General features: G+C 31.3%; 2 protein-coding genes across 3 annotated transcripts; one reads left to right on the top strand and one right to left on the bottom strand.

The window, feature by feature from the left end:
- Nucleotides 1-2,622: 2,622 nt before the first annotated feature.
- On the top strand, nucleotides 2,623-10,401 carry LOC8277490 (kinesin-like protein KIN-14R). Of its 2 annotated transcripts, none has more exons than XM_015727363.3 (19): nucleotides 2,623-3,054; nucleotides 3,390-3,688; nucleotides 3,809-3,980; nucleotides 4,082-4,152; nucleotides 4,236-4,419; nucleotides 6,115-6,224; nucleotides 6,326-6,425; nucleotides 6,516-6,602; nucleotides 6,689-6,865; nucleotides 6,964-7,237; nucleotides 7,424-7,585; nucleotides 7,692-7,907; nucleotides 7,997-8,034; nucleotides 8,317-8,480; nucleotides 8,619-8,870; nucleotides 8,961-9,026; nucleotides 9,221-9,295; nucleotides 9,401-9,469; nucleotides 9,733-10,401. In XM_015727363.3, exons 1-19 carry the CDS (start codon nucleotides 2,835-2,837, stop codon nucleotides 10,222-10,224), a joined length of 3,228 nt encoding a protein of 1,075 aa, XP_015582849.1. In that variant the 5' UTR covers nucleotides 2,623-2,834; the 3' UTR covers nucleotides 10,225-10,401. The 2 variants fall into 2 exon arrangements, with proteins under 2 accessions (XP_015582849.1, XP_002532381.1); XM_002532335.4 differs by having other exon boundaries at nucleotides 2,625-3,054; nucleotides 9,736-10,401.
- A 7,817-nt stretch (nucleotides 10,402-18,218) lies between these two features.
- LOC8277502 (dof zinc finger protein DOF5.7) lies at nucleotides 18,219-20,059 on the bottom strand. The gene has a single exon (XM_002532333.4). It carries the CDS (start codon nucleotides 19,515-19,517, stop codon nucleotides 18,480-18,482), a length of 1,038 nt encoding a protein of 345 aa, XP_002532379.1. The 5' UTR covers nucleotides 19,518-20,059; the 3' UTR covers nucleotides 18,219-18,479.
- Between the last annotated feature and the right edge of the window lie 1,864 nt (nucleotides 20,060-21,923).

Here is a 21,923-nt window from a genome sequence, read left to right as displayed (position 1 = left end):
CTTCATTTCTCATTATAAGGAGAAATTATACTAGAGATTAGATTTTTTATGTCAATATCTGACATGAAATTATAATCCAACTAAAAACTAACATATATAAAAAAAATAAAAACTTAAAAAAACTATCCACCAACTGTTTATTCATAATAAAATAAAATTAATTATTCATAAACTATAAGGTCATTTGGATTGAAGGATTTTAGATGACGATTTGGCTTAAATCTATCATTTGACAATTAAAAAGATGGTCTAAATACATAGATTTTAAGAAATTTCTCGTCCTCTAAAATTCCTCATTTTTTAAGATTTTAAGGTCTTTTTAGTTATAGAAAACTATATCAATTTTTTTAATTTTTCAAAAAAAAATAGAAAATAAAATTTATATTTATTTATACTGTTTTTCTAAAATGAAAATAGAAGACTGTTTTTTATGTTCTTAAAATTATAAAAATGAATTTTGAAAAAGTTTTAAAAATAAATTTAACATGTTTTCTATATTTTTTTATATAAGAAGTCGATTGTTTTTAATGAAAATAAATATTTTTCACTTCATCTATTTTAAGTCTATTCTTTATATTTAAAATATTACCTAAAAAAATAAAAAAAAATTATATATAAAGTAAACATGTTTTATAAATTTTACAAATTTTATATGAAAATGATTTTTTTTTATTTTTCTTAAAACTTAAAAAATAAAAATAGAAAAAAAAATCTCTATAAGTAAACGAGTCCTTAATTTTCCATTTAAGAGGTGAAAAAAATCCAAAATCACCACTTTAAAAGAACTATAGATTATCATATTATTTCATCATTCCAATATTATCTGTTTGAATTTATTTTATATCAAAATTATCCTTAATTTTGAAAAAAAATTGTTATTTCTATATTTAATTCAAACGATAGAATTCTAGAATTTATAAATTTTAAATTCATAATTTGAATTTATATATTATAATTAAATTTATGAATTTTATTGATGTTTTCTGCATGTCAGTGTTTATTTTCTATATGAGATGCTGACGTGAAAAATCCAATCTATAATATATAATTTTCCATTTGAAGATGAAAGAAAGTGTGTCTGCTTTGCTGGATTCCTCCGAAGTAGGAATATTTCCACGAGTAAGAAGATGTTTGGTTAACAAAGAAAATTGTTTATAGATTTATTAATTTGACTGTAATAACATCCGACAAACTAAGGCAACCTCACAAATCACTAATGTTGCGGCTAATATCATCAATTAGTGTGTGATTATACTTGGGAATTGGCATATGCCTGAATTTCTCTTCTCCTAATTTAAAAGAAATTATCTCTTTTCCGGGCTGTTGAAGCCAATTTGGCAAACTAGAAAATTACATATTATATTAAATTTATGTAAATGAAATTGAATAGCATAAATATACAACATCATAAATTTTTTTCAAAGAAAAAAAGAGTAAGAAATATGTTTTTCCACACTAATTGTTGTTATATTGTAGCAAAATTTTGTCTAAATTGTCGTTGCACATTAGTGCATTTATATCACACTTTTTATATGTTATATTTTTTTTTATTGTAAATGTATTTTATAAAATGAATATTCCAATGGATGGTCTAGTTTTAAATAAATAAAGAGTCGGTTTTCAATATAATTAAACTTAAATTAATAAATTTATTATATTTGAATATTTTTTAAAATATATTTTATTATATAAATTTTATATTTATAGCATTAATAAATCTTAGAATATTAATTTTCTTAAATTATTATTTTTAATTTGACAAAATTTAAATTTATTTATACACTAAATTTTAATTAAGGGTACTATTTACCTCCTGTATTTTTTCATATCATACTAGTTATCCCTTAACATTTTAAAAAAATATTTTTAGATCCTTTTATTTTGTAATTTTATATTAAAAATTCATTCTGTTAGAGTTTCTGTTAGAGAATTGTTAATTAGATTTGGTTTTATACTATTTACTTCCTGATTTTTTGTATAATTTTAAAATTGCTCTTATATTTTATTTATTGCACTAATTTTTTTTTTATTTTTTGAAAGTCAATGTAATTAAAGATCTAAATTGATAAGAAAATAATTTGATCCTCAAATTTTTTATCAAAGTTACAATTTTATTGTAACAAAATTATTAATAATAATACCATCTATTTTATTTTAACAATTTAAAATTAAATTATATGAATTTTTAATATTTTAATTAATATAATACTTTTAAAATATTTAAATTTTATTAAAAATTAATTATGTTAAAAATTAGAATAATTAAAGAATAATAATTTATTATTTTATGTAAACACTAAAATTAATTTTTATATAAAAATTAAATAAGAGAATTTTAATATAATAAATAAACTATAAAGGGTAATTTATATATTACACTAAAAATCAAGTGAGAAATAATATAAAATAAAACTTAGTTAACATTATTTAATGAAAAGTTTCACGAAAGAAATTTTTAATATAAAATTATAAAATAAAAAGATAAAAGATATATTTTTTAAAACGTGAGAAAGTAACTAATATAATATAGATAACCACAGGCGATAAATAGCAATTACCCTTTTAGCTATTATGTGCATACTCGAGGGCGTACCCCTGCAACCTTTAACAACAAAGTCTTCAAGAGACAGTAACGGTAAAGAAAGCTCCCAACGGTCATATTATAATTCAAATTTGAACCAAAACGCATAAACCCCATACACCAGAACGTTTGCTCTCTTTCTCCATTCTTCCAAACCCAAACATATTCTTTTAGCTAGAACCAAAAAGATAATAATAGAAAAGCTTTTTCTTTTACTGTGTCTATAGAACGACTCTAAAAAGCATTGATCTTTATGGAGGATATGCAATTGGACAATTTCTACCAAAACCAAGAAACCCATCTTCCAAATTCTTCTATTTCTAGGGTTTTTGAGTGGGAGAAAGATGTGAAATTCGATCAAGAATTCAAAGATTCTGCAGTACTTGAAGATTGGGATTCTTTGGTTGATTCTATGCTTTGTGACTCCAATTCAAGACTAATCCCGTCTGGGTTTTCGAGATCCAGTTGCACAGGTTATTATCATGCCATTTTTACTGCAAATTTGCTTTTTTCCTTTTGTTTTTTCTTTTTAAAATCTTATTGATGAGACAATGACCATTAAGGATCAAAATTAAATTCTATCTAAAAGAAAGGAATAAAAGTTAGCTACTGGCTCTTGATACTTGCTTGATAACGATAAAAACAACATTTTTCTTATTGTTATATGTCAATGTTGCCTACTTTTCACTAGTTAAATGTGTCATCGCAATACGTTAGCACTTGCATTATAAGATTTTGTTAATTCTAGTGTTTGAGCACCTTTTGAGGGCTGAGAACTGAGAAATATAACGATGGTCTCCTGAACCAGATGAACTTGTGATGTTTATAAACGCCGGAAGCGAAGCAACAATTGAAGCAGATTTGGAGGTCAAATTTTTGGGTGACACTAATTTTGAAGGAGGAAATGTTTTACGAACCGATGAGCTAATAAATGAAGCTGGAGATTACCAATTCATCTATCAGTCTGCACGATTTGGAAGCTTTTCTTATCGATTTGATAATCTTCCTCCTGGAAGCTACTTTGTTGATCTTCATTTTGTAGAGATTATAAACACAAATGGTCCTAGAGGACTAAGGGTATTTGATGTATTCATTCAAGAAGAGAAGGTAAGTTAATTAAGTAAATATATTTGATTGCAAAGTCTGATCTTTCATTTTTGGGTCTTCTTTGAGGATAATACGAAAAGTAGTGCTTAGAGTTTGTTTTTGTTTTCGGGAAAATGGCAGGTCTTATCTGAATTCGATATCTTTTCTGTCGTTGGCGCAAACAAGCCATTGCAATTGGTAGATTCAAGGGTCTCAGTGAAGGAGGATGGAGTAATTTTAATAAGATTTGAAGGGATTATTGGAAGTCCAGTTGTCAGTGGACTTTGCATAAGAAAAGCACCAGAAGTGTCAGGTAACAGATCTATTATTTATGTGACTATATTCATCCTTCACAGGATGAGATAATATATACTTCATTGAAGAAATTGTAATTTACTTCACTTGTGTATACAGTTCCTTGCCAGACCCAAGATTATCTAAAATGCAACAATTGTGCTACGGAGATAGAAATTTCTTCAGATCAGGTTAGTCATATTTCATATGAAAACATTTAAGCTTTGAAGTGTTGAATTATTTCTTATTTGGCCATCCATATTGGGGCTAGCAGAAGAAAATCTTGCGAGCAAGAGCAACAGATAAATATGAAAAAAGGATACAAGAACTCATCACTGAGTGCCAGCATAAGTCAAATGAATGCCATGAGGCTTGGATGTCGCTGACTGCAGCAAATGAACAGCTGGAGAAGGTTAGAATGGAACTTGACAACAAGACCTTTCAGTCACGCTCTTTAGGTAATTCTGCAGATCGTTCTTTACTTTTTCTCCAGATATCATACTTTCTTGGTTACAGTAATTTGAGTGTTTTCATTTGTTGTCTGCGAATAAATCCTGCATAAACATAAGCCGATTTGTGGTTGAATTATAATGCTGACAGTATAATGCAAGGGAGAGTTCTTGAGTGATATGATAACTAACTACTACACCTTTCATATGTGATCAGCCGGAAAGCACATATTATTGGCCTTCAGAAGATTTATGCTGGGCCCTTGTACTACAGGAACCTGCATAACTTCAAGCACCATATCGCATTTATTTGTAATAACATTCAGATACAAAACAATGAATCCTTTGTTTTGAGGATTTTCCTAACCAATCTGTAGATGCTAGTATGTTTACAGGGCCTGTGTTTAATATGAGTTAACTTGACATCCAAATTGGGCTCTACAATGTCAATTTCACTCTTTGGATTGCATAATGGTGTTCTTTGTTTCAAATTCCAGCATGTACTATCCATTCATAGTGGAGCTCTTGCTTTCATTTCAAAGTTTGTGTTGCCTCAGTACTAAGGTTTGTCTCAGTTTAAAAACATTCTAGTTTAAAAACATTCTGGGTCTGTGTTGCCTCAGTACTAAGGTTTGTCTATGTTTAAGAACATTCTAGTTTATTTTGAGTAAGGTACAAGAGCCGTGCTTAGTGCACCCTTCTTACCTATGAATTTTTTAAATTCTGTATTACCTGGAAATGGAAGTCAACTAGAATCTATCCTGTGTATTATTTTCTAGTTCTTCTTAACACAATCAAGGGAACCTGTGCCTGAAGCGAATTTTTGTGTGCCTTTGAATGAAAGAGGCTTTTTATGCCTACTTGTCCAAAGGTTTCAATTAGCTTGAGCAATTTTAGCCAGTTTTTACTAATGATGGCTAACAATAAAAATTTTGGACTAGCAGTTCAAAGTTATAAAAATCTTCACAATTTACGAGTTAAGTGTAAAGACTTCATAGGATAACTCTCTAGTCACTGTATAAAATTTGTTTAGCAACTGGAGGTCTTTTAGAGCTTGGTCTGTCAATGAAAAGCAGATTGACTGAGCTCTTGGCATTGCTTTGTTTTTCTCTCTTTTCTTATCAGTGAATTCTGATCCACTCGCTAAGATTACTGAACGACTAGTCATGGGGCTAGACCATTGATCCACGGGCCACAGTGAAGTAACCTACTATTCATACTAATGCTGCGCTGCCTGTCTTCTATGATTGGTTTTGAATTCAACCATGCACCATCAGTGTTGCAGCTGTATGCCCTAGAAGGAAAGTCCACGGCAGCAGTATAAATGATAAAAGAAAATGAATATACATTGATGGGTTTTCTAAGTTTGCTTCAAAGTTTTCCTAGGTTGTACTTCAGTTAAACAAAGGTTTATTTGAGATTTTAGGCCCTTTTGGAGTAGACTTTAGCAAAGCAATGTGTGCCTATCTACTTTAATATGATTGGGAAAAACAGTTTGCAATTTCTGTTTTGGGCTGAAGATCAATTCATTGAACCAGTATTGGGTTTTAACTAGCTTGGTCTAACTAAATACATGGTTGATGGGATTCATGACCATGGGTGCAGTAAAGTGTGGTCGTAGAAATTAACACCAGGGACGGTTTTATATGGTAACTCATAGTCTTCCTAGGAATTACTAAATGAATTTAGTAAATTCTTTTTCAGATCAAACTGTGGGGAAACAAGCTGAGAATCTCAGGAATATTACCAACATGTATGAACGTGATAAGCAATACTGGGCAGCAGCAGTTGAGAATTTACAAAACAAAGTCAAGGTAAGAAATGGCTCTCTTTACAGATGACATATGAATACCTTCCTATGTTAATTTGCCCTCTTTGTGATTACTATATATCTATGTAATCCATTTGTGAATAGATGATGAAAGAAGAGCATTCTCGGCTCTCCTATGAGGCACATGAATGTGCTGATTCAATACCCGAGTTGAGTAAGATGGTCACAGCAGTTCAGGCATTGGGTAAGTATGAACTTCACCTTATATATATAGTTAATTGGTTTTGCGCTAAATTTACCACAAAGGGATGTACTCATAGGATCACTTGGACAGTTGCACAATGTGAGGATCTTAAGGCAAAGTATAGTGAAGAGCAAGCCAAGAGAAAGGAACTGTATAACCAAATTCAAGAGGCTAAAGGCAAGCTCTCTCTCCTGCCTATATGATCTGCTGCATTAAATGGTGAAGTTTTGACTTGAAATTAATTCTTTTATGTCTAATATCAGGAAATATCAGAGTTTTCTGCCGATGCCGCCCATTGAGCAAGGCGGAGTCATCAGCTGGATGTACAACAGTTGTTGATTTTGATGCAGCAAAGGACGGAGATCTTGGTATAATAACAGGTGGCTCGACCAGAAAGACTTTCAAATTTGACCGGGTATTCACGCCAAGAGATAATCAAGGTATCCGTGCATTATCAACATTTGGTTAATGGTTGATGCACCGATAAGAAATTCTCATGTCAGAAGTATATTGAACCTGATTTATGTTGTTTTGATAGTTGATGTGTTTGCGGATGCCTCTCCGTTGGTGCTCTCAGTGCTAGATGGGTACAATGTTTGTATATTTGCATATGGTCAAACGGGGACAGGAAAGACATTTACAATGGAGGGCACTGAGCAGAGCAGGGGAGTCAATTATAGGACACTTGAGCAATTATTTAAAATTGCTAAAGAAAGGAGTGAAACTTTTACATACAGCATATCTGTTAGTGTGCTTGAAGTCTATAATGAGCAAATCAGAGACTTGTTGGCTACATCTCCAACATCAAAGAAGTAAGTTAATAGTAGCTTTTTACATTATAACTCCTTTTCGTACTTAAATAAGCCCATCTTTGGTCCTTTACGTGAGATGACAGCTTGATCTCAATTTAGGCTCAATTTTAAAAGGTGACTTGACTTTGCTTGGAAAAATTGCATGAGAACAGTGTCCGCTGAATCCTCATTTATGTGCATTGCTAGGCTGGAAATAAAACAATCTTCTGAAGGGTCCCATCATGTTCCGGGGATTGTAGAAGCTAAAGTTGATAACTTAAAGGAAGTCTGGAATGTCCTGCAGGCTGGAAGTAATGCTAGAGCTGTTGGATCCAATAATGTCAATGAACACAGCAGCCGATCTCACTGGTACCAAGCTCGGTTGTTTTTTTCTTCATTTGAGTAAACCACGAGAGGAACCTTCCTTCTCATTAATGATTGACCATGTTAAATTTATATTCTTTATATGAATCAGTATGCTATGTGTAATGGTAAAAGCAAAGAACTTGATGAATGGTGAATGCACCAAGAGCAAGCTTTGGCTTGTGGATCTGGCAGGGAGTGAGAGGCTGGCCAAAACTGATGTGCAGGGGGAACGACTAAAGGAAGCTCAAAATATCAACAGATCCCTTTCTGCTCTTGGGGATGTTATATATGCTTTAGCAACTAAAAGCAGCCACATTCCATACAGGTTAGTACTTGTGCATTTCTTTTATATTTTTATGTCAGATTAATTATTTTAAATTATAATGTAACAATTTCTGCTGTTATTGATTTTAGGAATTCCAAGTTGACGCATTTACTTCAAGATTCATTGGGTAAGTTTAATCAATCAAAATAAAACTATTTGAGTTTTTTATATTAAGTGTTATATTTTTATTACATCTATGAGTATGTAGCAATTCATCTTATATGAGACACAAAGGATTCAGTTTGAGTAAAACAAATTGACACCTTGCGCTTTAATCTATATTCATATTTCTAGCATTGTTATCATATTCTGGATTGCAAAAATTGCAAATATTAGCCTATAAATATGTATTGACTGGGGTTTAATCTCACAAACAATATGTTTGTTAAAAGTTTCATGCGTATTACAGGAGGTGACTCCAAAACTTTGATGTTTGTGCAAATTAGCCCTACAGAACAGGACGTGAGTGAGACTCTGAGTTCACTAAATTTTGCAACTCGAGTCCGAGGGATTGAGTTTGGCCCTGCAAAAAGGCAAATTGATACAAGTGAGCTTCAAAAGATGAAACTGTTGGTGAGTTCGGAGATTTGCTAAAATTAGTTTGATAGCTGATATAGTACAATTGAGTTTCTCCTTTTACAATAAATTTTTTTCCCTTTATTATGCTTAGATATCTGATTCAGTATTAATTTCTTATTCCTCCTTGTGAAGCTTGATAAAGCAAGGCAGGAATGTAAATCTAAAGAGGAATCACTGAGGAAGTTAGAAGAGAACCTACAGAACCTGGAAAACAAGGCCAGAGGCAAAGACCAGGTTTACAAAAACCAGCAAGAGAAGATTAAAGAACTTGAAGGCCAGCTTGAGTTTAAGAGTACCTTGCATAGCCAGTTGGGGAAGCAAATCTCACAATTATCAGATAGATTGAAAGGAAAGGAAGATATCTGTAATGGTCTCCTACAAAAGGTTGAAAGCAACTTAGCATACTAGTGGCATAGTTTCATTTCATATGCTGCTTTATTTCCCTGGATAACCACAACTTACTATCTGTTGAAGGTCAAGGAACTAGATAACAAGCTCAGAGAGCGACAGCAATCAGATTCTACAGCTTTTCAACAGAAGGTTGGTGCCTCGTACTTTATGCAATTTTGATACTACTGATTTTATCTTTAGGATACAGGTTCATACAATTCACATCTGTATAAGGCAGATTACCTAATAAACTTCCATGGAGTTTCTATATATGATCTATGTTTTACATATTTAATCAGCTGTTAAGGGAAGACTGAAATGTCAATACTTTTTTGCTTCAACAGGTTAAGGAACTTGAGAACAAGCTGAAGGAACAAGTGCAAGAGTCGGAGTCTTATTCCTTCGCCCTTCAACACAAGGTTTGTAAAGGATTTATTTTAATTTTTGTAATGTGAAATGGAGACTTGCTCTATGCTTATAACATGAATGATTGACATTTTCCTTTTCCTGTCCTTTTTCTACAGATTAAAGAACTCGAGAGAAAACTAAAGGAGCAGGAAAATAACTCCGAGACTTTGTTACTTCATCAAAAGGTTACTATTTTCCTCATTATTTTTATGTCTTGATCTTCATTTTCAGAATAGCCAACCCTCTCTTCAAAGAAATTTATTGGCATCTTTCCAGAAATAAAATCATTATACCGTTTTTTTAATTATTATTACATGTTTGTTCTCTCAACTAAAAGTTTCATGCAGTTTTCTTAAACTGTCATTGATTCATTAGCCATTCAAAATCATTCATCTCGTCTCTCAAACATAAATTTCTGTGCATTTCATAATTAGTAATTTTCTTATAGCAGATTAAGGATCTTGAAGACAAGCTGAATGAGCAAGAGAAACAATTGCAGTGCAAGCAATTACTTGATCCTCATGATTTTCCTGGCAGTGTAAGGGCTACACCTACTGAACAAAAAACTTGCGTTAGAGATGATGGATTCTTGAGCGACATCGAGTCTCATGTCCTAAGGAATTCAAACTCAATGAAGCGCCCATTCAGTCAGGGTTCTACATTGATGAAAGAAAATAATAATAACAATAATAATACCCTTCATGATCAGACGCGAAAGAAAAGGCAATCAGGAGAAACAGAGAACAACTTTATGCAGGCTTCCTTCCATGACAACAGAGTTAGGAAATCCGACCCTCCAAAAATAGGTAGAGTTATGACCAGTAGAGCAGCAAGGCCAGCCTCAGTTGCTCAAGGACCCTTGACTCACAAGAGAGTTATCAGAGATCAGGGACAAGGAGGGTTCAGGGAGAGGGATGCTAAGAAAAAGATTTGGTGCTGAATACTATTACACAATCAATACCAGTCCATTTCCTTTTCTTTTCGTTTCTTTTTATTTCTTTTTCATTATTATGTATTTTACCTCAGAAGTATATAGTTCCTTGTGTGCTGCTTATAGTGTGCATGAAATGAAAACTACATTATATGTCCATAAAAATGAAATTTAGTAATTGCTTTAGTTCCAAGTTCCAATAGTGGCAAACACTTTAACACAAAATAACACCTCGTTTAAAACATGCTATTTACAATCTCATGATAGTCAACTCAAATATACCTAATGGTCAGTTGAAAAAGTTACCAGAAAAAAAGAAGGGTGACCTAACCTGATTAGCTATGATTGATATTTTCTTGTACAATTAGTAGCAGTCATTTCATAATATTCCCTAATAAAGTCCATTAATTAGTGCTTTGATTAAGCTTCAGCTACCCATTTGGCACATTTTTGGTACCCACCCACCCTAGTAGTTCTCTTTCTCATCCGACCAAGAATTTGGTCTGTGGAAAGCCCTACACAAAACTATGATTTTTTTTTTTAATGAATTTTTGGCTCTTTGTTTATGATAATGCATGCACAAAATAGGATAGTCCCATAGATAGCAGAAAAAGTTTATAGAAATAATAATAATTATGAAACTTGATACCAGACAAACTATTATATAGTGGAATTTTTAGGATTAATGGCTACTTTGTGCCTTCCCTGCAAGTATTTTTAGGGAATAAGTTTTATTCCTATTTTTAGTTGAAAATATGAAGATATCAACATGAATGTTTGAACTAAAGAACCACAAAATTTATGAATACTGTGACTTGTAAAAGTTATCCAAATATGTATATCCCTTCAATTAGTGAGCTTGTAAATATTAGTAACTAATTAATTGTATACTATCATGCAAACCATTAAAAGGTAAAACTAAAAATAAAATAAAAGCCCCAGTCGCTTCCTTTCTTTCTTTTTCTCTTTGCTGTCTTTTTTCTGTTTTTCTTTTTGTTATTTTATTTTTAGTTCATTGCCAATCTTTATATATATATATTTATTATTAATATTTTATTTATAAGATTTTTTGACTTTTCCTTGTTAATACCTTTTATGTAATTTGTTAAATTCCCTTTTGTGAATCCATTATCAATTTCTTTTATGAAATGAATGAAATTCTCTTGTACGAAAGTGTTTATGAAATTGAAAAATTTACTGCTGATTTTCTTACCATCAGACTTATTTAAAAGACTAAATGAGTTTTCTCAAAAGAAAAAAGAAAGACTAAATGAGTAGAACATATTGTTTCCTAAATTAAAATTTATTATAGCTAAGTTAGACCAATTGAAAAATATTATAGAAATTTAATACTATTTAAGTGAGGTTCTATTTTCATATATTTTTATTATTGTTCTAACAATTTTATATTTATGTATGAATATACTTTTCTTTTCTTCATTTTTGTTTTTATGAATAAGAGAATATAACTGGTACTTAGCCCACAAAATCAGATGGGAAAAGATTTGGAGCTCATAGAATCATTCTGATATTTTTGCCCTTGTCCATCATAAGCTATGTAAATGAGGAAATCTCTCCATTTTCCATGTACTCTTTTTTTTAATGCGTAGTTGCGATAAATTCATGAAATAGTATTTTACTATCCATAAAAGTTATACCCGACAAATTCTACATTAATTCTAGATGAAATTCCCATATCTAACCCTTTGAGACAAAATTCAACTGAAATTGTACATTGCACTCAAAAAAGAAATCTACAACTATAAGCTTCTAGAAACTGAAGATAATTTCTCACTAAGCTCCAAATATCAATTAACATATTAAAATTTTTAAACTTTGATGAGTATAACGGTCTTTTTGGCGTTATATAAATACACACACATAGATATATATGTATATATATATAAATTTTAAAGCTTTTTGGTTCTTAGAGTCCTATTTAACTAATACAAGTAGTATAATCTGAGAAATTCTTAGGTAGACTCTGTTTACCAGTCCACCATGCAATTGGTATAATCTACGTATGATGTGAGCTGAGTTTATCTAAGAATTTCTCGCTCTTTTGATATAGGAAAGTCTTAATATTTCAAAAGATAAGAAAGGAGTTTGAATTTTAACCACCAATCTCTACTTGATAACATAAGTACTTGACTGTAGTAACTAGATTATACGAGAAATTATTAGGTTTATTCAGTTTACCATATCATTCATAGACTAAAAAGATTTCCTCATAAAGTCATGCCTAGGGTTTTTGCCCTAGGGCTTGGATTTAGGATTTTTCTTTTGGTGAGAGTAGGTTTTGCGTTCGGTTGACGAGCTCTTCACTCCTATCTAGAATGGTCTTGTTATGTGTGCTTGGTCCTTATTGTTCTCTGTTGGATAGTTTGCCCTGGTCATGGATCCTGAGGAGGTGTCTTAGCCTTATGAAAGAATGTACCTGATTAGAGAAGATCAAACTATGGTGGTTCATATTGAGTCAAGGAAATAGATGAGGCTAATAAGAGGATGCTTGTTGCTTGGCTTGTAAAATTTTATCCTCCAAATTAGTGAATGGTGAGATTTTTCACTCGGTAATATGCCTAATATTTTTCAGATTTGGTCAACTTGTGAGAAGAATCGAATTGTTGGAAGGGGTCCTTGGAGTTTTGATTGTAGTATTTTGATTTTTAGAGATAAATGTTAATCAAAAGATATATGAGTTGCCTTTTAATAAAGTTCCATTCTAGATTCAATACTTAATATATCTTTAGAATCTATAACAAAAAACATTGTTAATATTGTTTTACTCGCCATTTTAAGCGTATTGAGCTCATTCTAGCACATTAAGATATATTGTCAATATTGTTCTACTCACTATTTTATGTATACCGAGCTTATTTTTAGAATATTAAGGTATATTGTTAGCATTGTTCAACTCGCCACTTTAGACATTTAAAGCTCAATTTTGAGAATTAAAACATATATTACTAGTATTATTTTACTCGTAACTTTAAGTGTTAAAAGCTCATATCAGAGCAACAAGGGATACTGTTACTATCGTTCTATTCGCCATTTTAAGCATTCAGTTATTAGTACTATCCTACTCGCTACTTTAGATTGTTAGTTTAATCAAGTATAAAAAGTTGGAAAAAGGTATAAATTCTTGCAAGTGAAAGAAAAAGGTTGAATTGTAATACAATGTTTTATACTCATAAATGTACCGAGGTACATTACTTACTATTATTGATTTTATTACACTAGAAGAAACAAGAGGAAACATAATTGAAATCGAAAAGATTTTTCATTAATTATTTTACAGTTTTGAAATGGAAAACTGTCATCCCATTTATTTTGGGATGCCCTGGATCAAAAAAGCGTATTCAAAAAAATATTTGGAAAAAAAAAAGAAGAAAAATCACAAGTTATTTCAGTAATATAGACAAATCATTTCCTTCAAGAGAAGAAGAACTTTGCATTAAAACCTACGCTATGCTCGCAACCCTCAGCTCTTCCTTGAGCTCGCTGCTCATCATCACCAGTGTTAGCTTGAACAGCTTTCTTCCAAGCTTTATTGCCAAAAGAAGACTGTAGACATCAATATAATATTATTACGATTCAAACTTATTAATAAATTTATGATGGATTGAGTTTCTTAATTTATAGAATTAGAAAAGTAACTTCTATTACTGAAAAATGCCAAAAGTTTTCTCCTTCATTCTAATTTTTCTTTTAAATATTAAGCCTTAGGAAATAGGATAGTATTTAGTATAATTTTTCTTTTAAATATTATGCCTTAGGAAATAGGATAGTATTTAGTATTGGCACTTAGCACTATCTATAACCTTCTTCATATAATAAAAATTTCTTTCTTTTTTCTTTCATGAATTTCTTTTTAGTCATATAGTAAAGAATTTCAAAATTTTGCACCTTATAAAAAAAAAGATATCAAACCTTTGATTTGTAATTAAACGGTTGCTAAACTTTAATTTTAATAACACCAGTGGATTTTTCAGCACACTGAGAAGGTAAATTACATATATGGTTATAAATCCTACACTTTGTAAGAAAAAGATATCAAAACCTTTGATTTGTTACAAAAAGATATCAGCTATATATGTTTTAAAATTAAAATTTTAGTACCTTTTTATTATAAAGTGTAAAATTTAGTAACCGCTCATGTAATTTTTTCTCATAGTTACCGGAAAAACTCATCAGTGTTGTTAATTATATAGTTCAGTAACCATTTAAATAGAAATTAAAAATTTAATATATTTTTATTAGAAAGTACAAAATTTAAAGACTGTAAATATAATTTACTAATTATTTTATTTTTAAAATATTAATATCTATCTATTCTGGCCGAACAGTGTTAAGGACGCGGTCTGCCTAGACTTCACATGTTGAAAAATTCATTTTAATGAAAACTTTCTAGTTCTATTTATGGTGGCATCCAAAAGGGCACCTCTTTTCTGAAGTGAAATAAAAATGTACCAAATGCTTGGACATAGCCCATTAACGAAAGGAATAATAACTGAAAAGAAGAAAATAGAAAAATCTAATTAAAAAAGAAAGAAAGAAAGAAAGTAAAGGAAAACGGCATGCAGTAGAGGCCAAAAAAAGAAATGATGAGATGGGTTGGTGGAAGGTGTGGGGAGGTGGTGTCGTTGTTGTTGTCTTGTTTTTTAATCCAAAGATTAGAAAGAAGCCAAAAAGGATGATGAATGAAAGAAAGAAGTGCATTTTCTCGTTTTAGGGTTTCTGATAGTCACTTCCATTTATGAATACGTCATTACTAACACAATAAAACAAGATTCTTGTAACTCTGATTTGAAAGAGATACCGTTTCGTTTTGGGGATATGATGACATGTCTGATTAGTTATTTGCCACTTAAGACTCACTGATTTCCTGATAGAGAGAGTGCAGTTTCTTTTTGGTCTCTCACAAATGGCAACATCTCCCCCATAACTCATTTTGCTATTGAGTGAAGAAATCCCCAATATCCCTTCTCCTCCCTTTCTTCCTTTGGAAAATTTCATTTTCAGCCGTCTGATGAAGCAATCATCACCGAGTCAGAGGTTTTTTTTGTTTTTTTTTTTCTTTCTGTAATTTCATAATAGATGATGATGTATGCCAGAACATGGGCTGCTTCTGGCCAATAACTATCCCTTTAACAAAATAAGTACCCTTCAAAATAAAATATGAATGTATAGTTTTTTTTTTCTCCTTCAATTTGAATTTAAGATTATTTTTTATATTTTATTTTCGCATTTAAAAATTTAATAATTTAATGTATCCACCTGATATGGTATGACATATAAATTTTTATAAAATTGTTTTAAATGTTGTGAGATTATCTTTTTTATTAATAATGCCATATTAACTAAGTAAAAGTCGGTACAAGTTAAGGTGTAACATTAATTTAAATATATTTATAGCTTATCAATATAAGTAGCAAAGATCAAACGTATAGTAATACATAATGCTCGTGCCAACTTCCAATACATGGAATGAATAAATTATAAGTTAATTATGCATTTGGTAGGAATACTTTAAAACGAGTAGTGAAAGAATACAGAAGGATAATAAGTAATAATAAACTTCCATTTACCTTATGAAGAAGTTAAAAAGGACAGTAAGTAAGTGACAACTTCCATTTCCTATCTTGTTTGAACCATTCAAAAAGTTGACTAACTTATACATGAAATTAGAGATGGTTCTCAAGTCACAAGCATAATAATTAAGCAGTAGCCTCAAATCTTGAATTTGTGGACACTTTTTTACAGTGTAGATAGATCGACACTATCTAATCAAGTGGTTAAGAGGTGGGGCCAGAAATTGAGTATATAATGGGGCAGCAGCTAATAGGTTAGAGAGGAGAGGAGAGGAGAGGAGAGAGGATGATATGAGGAACACAAGGCACCAAACAGATCCTGAAAATAGGTCATGAGCTTCTCGCAGGTTACAAGTTAACACAACACAAACGCACAATATAATCACTTCCAAACAAAAAGTTTTCTACTGGTGGGACTTGTCCCTCACGTTAATCACGCAATGCTTCATCTTCTCTTCAGTTTCTTATAAGGAAAATCACCCATCTCTCTCCTTCCTCTACCTCTCTATCTTTGGCAAGACAAAGAAAAAGTGACCCTAATGAGCATGTTTGTGTCCTTGAATATGTATATAAACCAAATCAAATGGGGATAACAGTAATATAAATATATATATTTATATGTAAATTCTATAGTTCTCAATTGGAAAAGCATAAAGAAAACTAACATGCAAATGATTGCCTTGCTTTTAAAATGAGCATTTAACTTTAGTGAACTTGTGTTTGCATTATTTAGCTTTATGTTCTTGAATGTGCATATGGGAGAGAGAGATTAGCTGATTAGGTATGAAAAAGCATCAACAAGATGCTAAAAAGATGCAGGGTTAGCTTTTTCTTTTCTTTTTTTGTGAGTCAGGAAAGTTAATTTATATATATATATATATATATATATATGTATCTATGGCCATAGAATGGCTTCGTACAAACATAAGGAATGTTAAAGTAGAGGTTTAGTTAGCCAGAAAGAATGTAGATAGTGGTTGAAAGCCAAAAAGAAAAGCAAAAAGAAAAAGAAAGAAAAAACACAAAATAGTCATGGAAGAGATCCCACCCCAGCAAGAAAAAGATGTAAAATTGCTTCCATCATAGAAAAGAATGTTAGCTTTCTTTGGAGATTTAAAAAAAAAAAAAAAAAGAGAAGGAGAAAAGACAACTTTGAAATGGACGACATATATAGAGAGAGAGGCAGGCCTTGTTGCATGCTGCCATATGTATGAACAGTGTGTACGTATAAATGGTTATGAATCATGATCTATATAATTATGTAAGTGTAGTAATTGCATTAATCCACGTTCCAAAAAAGTAAATGAAATATTTGAACCAAGATTTGCATGCATACATAAGCATTATTAAGGCACATTGTTTATCAGCTTCTTGTGGTGGAAAAGAATGAGAAGCTAATTAATCTTCTTTTCTTTTCTTAAAGATTGTGGGGCCTTTTCTTTTTTTTTTCTTTTTTTTTTTTGATACATATAATAGTGAAAGCAATGAAAGAAAAAGAAAAGCTTTTCTGTCTCACAAGAGCTAGTCATAAACAGAATCACAATGGATGCTCAGTATAGTATAGCAATTAGCAAGAAGAGAGGGCTCGCAACCCAATACCCTAAAAAGCTAAACGAAACATTTTTGCTATACAAAAGAACGAACCCTAAGTGCCCTCTCTCTCTCTCTCTATTCACTCAAATGTTGACAGTAAAGTCTTTTTCATTCAATGCACTTTCAAACCACCACTTTTTCAGACACCACCAAATCACACCACACTGCAACTAATTATTACGAAGAGCCTAAGCACTAACAGAGAAAAAAAAGAGAGAAAAATTAAACAAAAAAACAAAGCAACAGCAAGGAGGCTAGGGCTTAACATTGCAGGCCTAAGCAAGAGAGGACCTTACTTACACCCAGCTACTGATACTCTGGTTGTTGTTTCACAGATGGACATTGTTTGTTCAGTAGCTGGGGAGCCTGAGACTCAGTTTTCCTGAGATAGAAAGAGAGAGAGACAAACACAAACTGAGACAGTGAGAGTTCTGGACAATGACTGAACATAAAACAAATCAAGGATATGGCATTAAGTCTCTCATTTAATAACAGTCCAAAATCCATCACAGATCCCAAAGAGATTGAGTAGATTGAGAGAGGATATATCAAAACTCTTCAAGGGGGAAAAAATGAAGGGAAAGGTTAACAAGAAAGACTTCAATAACAAACCAATTAAATAAGAACAAGCTTCCTTCTACATCATATATTCTATTCGTTTTGATGTGTGTGTATATGTAAGAGACCAAGCATTGTATATCCACGTCTTTCATTTTCATCTACGACTAGCTGGCCTTTTATTGTACCAACATAAACGGCAACAGTCCTTGCATCTTTATCGTAATATGAAAAAGATAAATGATCATCGCCACCAACAAATAGCAACAACAAGAACTAGAGGCTATTTAATTGTTCAACATCTTACTAAAAATAAAATACAAAAACAAAAAATTACTTTCTTCTTCCTCTTTTCCCTCAACTTTTACGAGTTGAACTTGCACCAAACTAAAGTGAAATTAAAGAAGAACAAATATATACCTAAATGGGTTTTAGATAATATTATCATTTCTCTATATATATCTTCTTTTTTTTCTTTTCCTTCCCTTTTCGTTAAGGTCTACCTCAAATTATGATCTTGGTCTAGGGCAAACCATTGTATTGGTGCAAATCACCCCACGCCTGAACCCCATTCCAGTTGCTAGCCCCTGCTGTATTATCGTTGCCGTTACTGTTACTATTAGTTGGAGTTGGATTGACTTGTCTGTAAGAATTCCCAAAGAACCATTCGGTAGCAGTATCAGCTTCTTTTCTTGAATTACCAACACCGCTTACTTCTGGCTTTGAAATTTCAAGATTTTGAAACAAAATGGGTTGGGGCTTTTGTGCTTGATTTTCCACAGCAAGAGAAGACACACTGTTATCTTTATGATCATCTCCTCCAAAAAGCATAGCTAATCTTTGTTGCTGTAATTTCCAGTGCAAATCCTGGTTTATAGTACTTAAAGATTCAATTGAAGATGCAAGATTAGTGTGAACATTCATCGAACCACTACCACCACCACCAGTACCCACATCTTGAATTGCACCGCTAAACCCACTAGTAACTGAAGAAATTGGATAACTGAACCCCATCAAAGAACCAACTGGAGAGCTACCAGATGGATCAAGATTGAAACAAGGATTGGTAACACTAACAGCAGCAGCTGCTGAAGTAGCAGACATATCCCCAAATGAAGAAAACTGATTGTAGAGACCACCTGAAGAAGGGCTTAGCCTAGGAAATGATAACCCTCCAAGATTAAAATCCATGGCAGGAGATATACCATGAAAGAACTTAAATCCGCCGATCTCTGAAGAACCACTGGAGTCTTTTGAGTCACCGGAGAGTCTTGAAGATGACTTCATTTTCTTATTTTTTCTGCAGCCACCACCGATTGGAACGTTGCGCAGAGCTCCTCCTTTAGTCCAATACCTTCTACAAGTCTTGCAAAAATGTCTTGGCTGTGTTAGACTGTAATTATTGTAGTAACAGAATTTTGTGTTCGGGGAATCACATCTCGGACACTTTAAAGCTTGTTCTTGTGGCCTAGCTGATGCTGTTGATTTCCGGTTACCGGAGCTCTGATTGTCTTCTTTGTTGGTAGCTTGCTTTCCCTGAAGATTATTAGGGGACATCATGGAGAGAAAGAGATGGAAATGAGAAAAGAAGTGGCGTAGGGGTTATGGGTAGTTCAGTTTCCTTTTGCAGAGGCAAAAATAATTGAATGGTTTCATGCATGGAGCAGAGATAGATGTACAAGTAGCAGTAGATGTTGATGGGTTCTTGTGATAATCATCAAGAAAGGGTTTCTTGCATATAAACAGATGACTTTAGAGGTTAGATCTAATTGAATAAATAAAGACTGTATGAGAGAGAAAGAGAGAGAAGAAGAGAGAGGGAAATAGATAGATAGAGAGTTGATGATCTCACTAGAAGAAAAAAAAGGTATAGGTATATATATACACACAAAATTGTGTAGAGAGAGAGTATATAAGAGTGTGAAGACAAGAAGGCAGATGATCTGAAACTGATCTGGCAGAATAGAGAGATCCACAACTACACATTTAAAAACAATTAGATAGGAATTGATGTGCCATCAGGAGAACTCATGAAATCCGAGGCATTGTAAGGAAATTGGGAATTAACTTTTTCTTTTTCTTCTTTTCTTCCTCGGCTTCCTTATTCATTCACAAAGCTAACACATGTATATACCCACAAGATCATGTACCTATAATATATATTATATACTTTTATTTATAAAATATTGATTCGTCAAACTGTAAAAGCGGGAACGTGATATCATCTGTTGAATTGAGATAAAAATTGAATCAAACCATTAATTATATAGCAAATAAGCATGTAATCTTTTTATTTGAACAAGAATATTTCCATCTTTTAATCATTAAACTGAAGAGTGAAGATACATATACACGAAAATTTCGCAGAATAAGTAGTGAATGAAGAATGTAAGTTCTTTACACATTAAACAAAACAGAAAGCATTAGAGCCATAGGGTAGTGATCCTTTATCTAATGTATTGGGTCCATGATTAGTACGTTAAGGTTCATGAATATTGAACAGATGCCATTGTATGCTTGATGTGATCTGATAGAATGTAGGCTACATAAGTGAAACCAGAGCATCAATGACAGAATTTAGTAGGCAGCAGCAGGAAGAGAGAGAGAGAGAGAGAGAGAGGAGGGATTGGAGAGGTTACTAGCAGAAAGAACAGCAGCTAGCAGTGGGGGCTCTGCAAATCATGCCAGCCATACCAGTAGCCTTGTCTATTCCTTCCCATGTAATGTCCCTTTTATTACCCCACTTTTACACTCTCCAAATGCAAAGCTCACACGTTTCGAAATTCCCTTCTCTATATCTCAAATTAATCTAGCCCCATTCTCAGGCCTTAACCCTATATTTCGGAAAAGTGAATGGAAGGGAAATATGATATAGAAAGAAAAGAAACAAAAACGAGAAGAAAGTTTGTAAATTTAAAAAAAAAAAAAATTATCTCAACTTATATGCGTACGATATATAAATAAATAATATATATATATATATATATATATATATATATATATAATTATTTTATATTTTAGTATTAGATAATTAATATATATTTTATTATTTAAAATTGATAAATACATATCAATCAATTATCGATTTAGAAAATATTTAGTTCAGAAATTTGATGCAGCAAATAGTTATTTCTCATTAAATAACTATATTAAAGCGTTTGATAAATATTTAAAAAACATCAATTGATATTATAATATAGTCTTAATCAGCGGCTGATTATATCATCTCTATATTAGAGATTTTTCTTATCAGCTGATGATTGATTTCTATTTTAGAACTTTTTATTATCAACTGATAACTAATTTGATTCTTTTTTTAGTTGAACACTATTATCTTATTAAAATTTATTAATAATAACTTACTTTAAGTTGATCTCATATAAATTTTTTTATATTTTAAAATTATTCTTAATAATTAAATAATGATAATATTTATAATAATGATATTTAAAATTAGAAATTTTTATTAGTAGAATTTAAATTCAAATGTTTACTTTTAAAATAGTTTTTATAAATATTCTTAATAATAAATATAATTGAGCTAAGAAAATTTAACTTTGTAAGTTATTTTATTAATTTGTATCATTAAATATAATATAATATAATAAAATATATTTAATGATAAACTATACTTTTAATGGTTATTTAACATACTAATAGTAACTGTTAATAAAAATTTATTAAATAATTTAACTTATTAGCTACCAGCTACCAGTTGTATTGATTAGTCGAACCAAACAGGCCATTAATGTATCTATATAAGAATTTTTTATTTTTTCCTTCATGTTTGAATGATGGAAAATAAAAACTAGAAAAGTGGGTGTTTTAGAATTTGAATCTCTATTTTTGGCCTTTAATTTTTCTCTATTAATAAATTATTATTAATTAAAATAATAATTTAAATTATTTTTACTTTCTAATTTCTTTTGGATAATATTTTTCGAATTTTAAATTAATTTATTTCTT

Source organism: Ricinus communis, chromosome 7 (genome assembly GCF_019578655.1).
Source record: "Ricinus communis isolate WT05 ecotype wild-type chromosome 7, ASM1957865v1, whole genome shotgun sequence".
Taxonomy (NCBI): domain Eukaryota; kingdom Viridiplantae; phylum Streptophyta; class Magnoliopsida; order Malpighiales; family Euphorbiaceae; genus Ricinus; species Ricinus communis.
The sequence above is the reverse complement of the archived record's forward strand: the minus strand, read 5'-3'. Positions and strand labels throughout refer to the sequence as shown.